Source organism: Sorghum bicolor, chromosome 1 (genome assembly GCF_000003195.3).
Source record: "Sorghum bicolor cultivar BTx623 chromosome 1, Sorghum_bicolor_NCBIv3, whole genome shotgun sequence".
NCBI classification, from domain to species: domain Eukaryota; kingdom Viridiplantae; phylum Streptophyta; class Magnoliopsida; order Poales; family Poaceae; genus Sorghum; species Sorghum bicolor.
In genome coordinates, this window is record NC_012870.2 from 35,726,951 (window position 1) to 35,733,783 (window position 6,833).

Genomic DNA, 6,833 nt, shown 5'->3' on the forward strand with positions numbered 1-6,833 from the left:
ACTGAGCTTTCGAGGTTTATTAGAATTTCTTCATATGAATTTAGGGGAAATATTAATATAAATTCTAACAATAGCATCTGATAGAATATTTATGGCTATAATTCTCAACTCGAGACCAGCTAGTTTATCAAGGAGCATTCGCCGATATTGACGGAATGTTGCGTGAGAGCATTTCACACTTAGAAAACCTAAGGGCAACAATATTCAAAATTGTACCCTTAGATGGATATATAGAGGACCTAAATCACGGATGGATAGATGACCTAAATCAAAGTTGTAGTACTCAATCTTTTTTTTTGTTCATTTTTTTTTCTTTGAAACAGTTTAATGGCTCAAGTACTCATTACAAGATTTGCTAAAGTAAATACTAAAAGATTGTGTCATTCATTTGCTATAATTCGTAAGTGTTTAAATTCGAGCGAGTGTACATATTTTCTAGTTTATAGTTTTTTTTTTTGCTTTTTATTATGGATATTATTGTTTTCTGTAAATTGTTTTTTTAAAGGTGGTTAGAAATTAAGGCGGCTCTGCCTCTCAAAATCGATTTTGATCGTAACTAAGTGTAATCTTTGTTTTGTTTTCTTGTCGTGTGATTCGTTGTCCTCGGCTCATGGTTCGTTTTCGTATATGGTTCATTTTATAAAGATGATCTGTTCGAAAAAATTTATAGAGATGTGATTATCACTTGATGTGTGGAGAAACATATGCATTCAGCCAGCAGTGTATGCATATTTATTCACAACGGCCATCGAATGATTAGGTTGACCTATATAATTAATCATGACAAACGTGTATGATACAGTATTGCAGTGAGACGCCTTTTCATTGTCTGTAAAGACATGAGAAATTGCGACTGGATTAGGTTAGTTGGTTCATGTCAATGACATGATGTCAATCAGTGAACAAAACATTCTTTCATACTAGCGTATTATCAGCCAGGTTCATCTGGTCCAGGGTTTTTTTAACACAAAGATACAACAAGTTGCTTCCTTAGATAACATGTAAATATTTTTTTTAGGGGAAAAGCCTGCCACGCAATGACAAGTTGACAACGGGTACAAGGCAGGGGTAACCGAGGATTCATCGGCTGAACCGGTACTACTTGAACAAATTCATAGGTTTTTGAAACAAAACAAACATTCTTATTATAACTAACTACTTATATGCTTTATTTATAAAGTTGAGGTGGTGATTTTTTTTCTAAAGAAGCTAGTTTAATTTCTGGTGAGGTTGACAATTTGTTTGCGGGATTAAGGTGGAAGTGCAGCTCATATGGACCCGGGCTAAATACCATCTGCTTGCTCCAGTGCACATCAATTTGATCAGAGTAATATTATCAATCATTTCTGATTGATGTGGATGCATACAGAATGCATATATAGACCCACTTTCCACCTGTGCGTACGTGGAATTACTGCTTGGCAGTACGTGATTCTCTTGGCTTCTGCCTCATAGCTTATAGCTTCTGTACGTCCTCGCTTACGTGCAAAATTAGGTTCCCTTCGATCGGCTTCTCAATGTTTGAGTAGCTATTATTCACGCTTCAGGATCAGATGTCCGAAATCAAAGTACAGACATATTAGTATTGTATAAGCAAATAATATGCAAAGGATGTTGCATATAAGACAGAATACATTTGAATATGTGATTGAGGGTTCATATGTGTAGTTTCTGTAACCAACACTACTACAAAAATGATTTCTCGAGATACTACCAAACATTAAGGTAGGCAGCCACAAAATACAACCGTCTCCAAAAATACCTAGAGACAAATATTTTATTTACAAAAGCGGTTATAATTGTCCATCTTGTAAAATGGATTTATGGAAACAAGCGTTTTATTTATGCAGGTGGTGAGATTTTACCCCCTAACATCAATTTACAAAGGTGGTAAAAAAACCACCTCCTAAAATAAATTTATGCCTCTAAAAATGGAGGTTATTTTCAGAAACGAACCTTCAAAAAGACCTACCTATGTTAATGTGACCGAGCCCACTATTGCTTGTAGCACTTGTCATGAGCAACCAACCACGTAAAAATTTTGCACTACCGGGAGCCTATGATTTCCGAATAATTGCCCAAGGGTCACGGTAACTGAACCCTGAAAATAAACTCTTATAAGCATTCAAAAAACACTAAACTCTTATAAGCTGACTGGGCAGTGTATTGGCCAGCGGTTGAGAATGCATTGACAATGGTAAAAGCTAATAGTTAAAAAACAATCAACCGCCAGCGTCTCCAAATCTCTATTTTTGTAATAAATTTAAAATATACGATAAGATAGTCTTTGCTTAGCGCAGCTGGCTCAGTGCAAACGAACAAAAATCAGATCAGTTGTCAATAGATTGGACCGGATATAATAAACACATAATAGGCCAGGCCGAGTCGACAAAGGTACATATAGGTCCATTGTACAATGTAACTCAGCTTGGTCGTAAATATGCCTACACATCATTCGGCTGTTTTCAGTTTGTCTCAATCGATTTCTTTTTTAAAAAACTAGCAAAAAGAGGACACGAATACCATGCGTCCATAACTGATCCTGAAGCAGCAAAAATGCAAACGCTCTAAAAGTCTTGGTAATTTGGCAAGTACCTCGTCGCAAGATATAATGGACAAATGAAAAAACACTACTAACTGAAGTCTCAGATGTCAATAATGATACTTTCATCAAAAAGTTAGATAACAAATAAAATGAGTCCAATAATAGTCAAATCAAAAAATTGTTGTTCGCTGGTCTAAAAAGTCATGACTGAAAATATTGTTCGCTGATTTATCGTGAGCGAAAAACACTGTTGGCTGGCAAAAAAAAATACGGCTTAGACAAGCGAACATTCCTAAAACTCAGAATTTGGTTAGCGAGACAAATTGAACACATATCAATACATTCGCTAACTGTAAAGATATTTGGTTGCATGTTATTTAATCAAACAAGTGAACTCAGAATAAGCAGCAGCTGCCCCCTTATAGCAATATGTAAGTTAGCACTTGACATCATACTACCGTGGCACATAATGGCAGACTACAGCTGCACACGAATAATAGTACCCACTCGTAGCAGCATGCACCGGCATGTAACTCATCAAATTGTATCAATTGACTGAGCACTACTACACATATCAGTCATTCTACAATCTGAAAGGTGCAACACTTAATCAGTCATTAATCAAACTTTTTTTCTCGCCATTAGAGACTGAAAGTAAGCTATAATCTCAAGATACATTCTACATATATTACTACTACTGGAAATAGATCAGTAGCTTATACTGTAAGCTATCTTCAAGAAACTTATACTAAAGGTTGGGAGAAAATACAACAACTTATACTGAATATATGATTAAGATGACATAATGATGCAAACTGAACTAGAACTTAAAAATTGACTAAAACAAAACTAGAGTTAATTAAAAACTGAACTAAAAACTATACTGAACCTGAAACTAAAGTCTATGTACTCTGAAACCTGAACTCTAACTGAACACTTAACTACAGTAAAACTAGAGTGCACTAAAAACTGAGCTGATAACTGAAAAAGTCTGGTACTCTGAAACCTGAACTCAAACTGTAGAAGATAACTAAAACAAAACTAGAGTTAACTAAAAACTAAACTGATAACAATACTGAACCTAAAACAAAACTGAAAACTGAAATGCACATACACACAAATGAAACCTGAAGAAACCAAAACAGCACACAAGCCCCTTCAAAAAGAAAAGCTCCCTTTAGCGAATGTCATTGCTGCTGCTAGCCTGCAACGAGTAACATACTGCTACTGCTGCCAGTGGTAGTAGTAGGCTTTGTATGAGGTGTGCTGTGCATGGAGGGGGCTTAGAACCTCCTATTCTTGCCCTGCATCTGCAATTCTGCATGCTTAAATTTTCTTGCGTGCCTGCTCCATTTTTCTAATTATAAACAAAAGGTTAACCAGCACTAGCATGGATGTGTTCATGGAGGAATAGCACAGTGCATTCTGTGCTTGCAGAGTGATTTTATCTGATTGAGTTCTGCACTGCAGGCATCTATCAACACGCAAATCCAAGTCCCATTGAACCCTGAAAATTAAAATTCTGCATGTTCCAAGATTTGGGGACAGTACACATTAGTATGCCCTGAAAGGAGTTGATGTAACACCTAAGGAACCCCTTTCAAAACCAAATCCCATTTGAGAACCAAACACACAAATTGAATCTGCAGTACGATTAAAGCAGAGCACAAACACATCTTCCCCTTCCACCAAAAATAAACATCATTAGTCATGGCACTGCCCACTACTCCAACCATGACCAAGGAAAATCACACCCAAGGTCGCCTTCCTCGACCAGCGATACCTCTCAAACAACGACATCAATGAAATTGTTATGGTTGGTCAGACATACAGGAGGAGGCCTCGTGGCTGAGTCCAGATGAGTCCTAGGCTGAGTCCAGATGAGTCGAGATGAGTCCTAGGTTGAGTCAAGGTCTGTTAGATTGGTTTGTTAGGAGTTTGGTTAGGAGGCCTTGATTTAAGGAGTCTTGTTAGCCATAGTATTGGCTGAGTCGTGTAATGTCTATAAAGGGCAAACTATATTCATGAATAAAGATTAGCCTGGGATTGAGATAACGTATCTCCCTTTGGGCGCCTGGCGCTCCTGTTCCTCGTCAATCTGTTGCCGCAACCTCCCAGCCACAGCACCAGCTCGCCGCAGGCCCCTGCGCCAACACCTCCCTGTCTCCCCTCCCTACTTCCTCCGCAGCAAAGCCAGGCGTCATAACAGAAATATTCACCACATTTTTCTCCAGGAAAACAAGAAAAACAACACAAACGTAAGAAAAAAGTCCTCAAATACCCGAGAGTAACTCCAAATCCCGCATAATGAAACCCTACCCTGAAGCACAGAACCAAACCCCAAATCATTTGTGTACATATACATACGCTTAGCACGGATTCAACACAAACATCGACAAAATAATTAAATACCTGAGAGGAGCATGGGAATGGAGAATACCATAGCCAATGTTAGCAGTAAGCCGTGAGCTGTACTTTCTTGTTTTGTAACTTCCTATTCTGCTATTAGTGCTAACGGCATGGCCCAGGGAGTTGGGATGGCAACCCCCAATCACGAGCATGCCTTATAGGCTATTGCCTTATTTACCGTTGCCTAGTTTAGTGATTGGCTTATTGCCTTAGATAGCTATGTAATCAGCTATATATAGTGAACTATAATCAGAGGAATAGCTGCCTCATTGCAGCCCACAATACCTGTGTGTCTTCCTCTGTGTGTTTGATCGGTGCTCTAACATTTGGTACTAGAGCCTGATCTCGTAGTTAGCCATGTCTTCTAAGTCTCCGGCAAAGACCGAGAAGCCCGAAGACAGCAACATCGAGAACAAGGTCCATCCGTCGCGCTCGCCGCGACGTCGCCGTGGGTGCTCCGACAGTCGTCGTCGCTCCGGCTCCAGAGTCGTCGAGCGAATCGTCGGGCGCTCGTCTGCACATGTTGCACGGCCGATGCTAACCCGGACAAACTACCCGGAGCGGGCATTGGTCATGGAAGTAAACTTCCAGACGCTGCGAGTATGGGACGTCGTCCAGGACGGCCTCTCCGACGACGCCGATGACGACGAGTACCATGACGACCACCAGGCGATGGCCGGTCTACTACGCTCGGTGCCGTCCGAGCTCTGGAACACGCTGGCCAGGAAGGACACGGTGAAGCAGGCCTAGGATGCGGTCAAGCATCTGCGGATCGGCGATGAGCGCGCGCGCGACGCCAGCGCGCAGCAGCTCCGCCGGGAGTTCGGCACTCTCTCCTTCAAGGAGGGGGAAACCGTCAGCGACTTCGGCGTCCGCATCTCCACACTCGCAGCCAACCTGCGCTCCCTCGGCGACAACATCCAGGATGTAGAGGTAGTCAAAAAGCTCCTGCAGGTTGTTCCAGAGAAGCTCACGCAGGCCGCCGTCTCCCTCGAGATGTTCCTCAACCTGAACAGGGTCTCCATCGAGGAGGTGATCGGGCGACTGAGGGTGTTCGAGGAGCGACTCAAGCCTAAGGAAGTCACGGACTCGCTGGGACGGCTGATGCTCTGTGAAGACGACTGGGAGGCACGCAGTGAGCAGGAGAACTCCGTCGGATCGGGATCTGGCGCCCGCGGCAGGCAGCGTGGGCGCGGACACGGCCGCGGCCGTGCAGGAACTTCGTCGCGTGATGGCCGTGATGGCCAGAGCGCGCAGGCGGCCAAACCTGGCGGCAAGAAGCCGCCCCCCGGCTACCATTGCCAGTCCTACGGCAAAACTGGTCACTGGACCAATGAGTGCTGCAGCAAGAAGGGCGCGGCGCACGTCGCACAAGCCAAGGAAGAGGAGCACGCGCTGATGTACATCGCGGCGGATCCGGAGGTAATCGCGTCGCCAGTGCCGTGCTGTCCTCGCAGGCCACCATTGGCGCCAGCCGCCCCGGAGTCAAAGACACGGGTTCACCTCACTGAACCCAAGGTCCTCCTTCACCTCAGTGAGGAGCAGGAGGAGGCTGCTCAACCCCATCGATGGGTGCTCGACACTGGTGCGACGAACCACATGACGGGCACCCGGAATGTCTTCGCCGAGCTCGACACCAGCATCTCCGGAACAATTAAGTTCGGAGATGGCTCAGTGGTGAACATCCACGGCAAGGGGACGGTACTGTTCGTCTGCAGGACCGGTGAACATCGTCAGCTGGACGGCGTCTACTATATCCCTCGCCTCACTACCAATATCATCAGTCTCGGTCAGATGGACGAGACTGGGTTCAAGATCGACATCGAGTCAGGCATACTCCGCCTCTTCGACCCGGACCGGCAGCTGCTGGCCAAGGTGC

General features: G+C 43.6%; 1 protein-coding gene across 1 annotated transcript; it reads right to left on the reverse strand.

Moving 5' to 3' along the window:
* LOC110431679 lies at positions 1,276–6,421 on the reverse strand. The gene is made up of 2 exons (XM_021451002.1): positions 1,973–6,421; positions 1,276–1,541 (listed from the first exon to the last, which is right to left on the reverse strand). Exon 1 carries the CDS (start codon positions 6,251–6,253, stop codon positions 5,639–5,641), a length of 615 nt encoding a protein of 204 aa, XP_021306677.1. The 5' UTR covers positions 6,254–6,421; the 3' UTR covers positions 1,276–1,541; positions 1,973–5,638.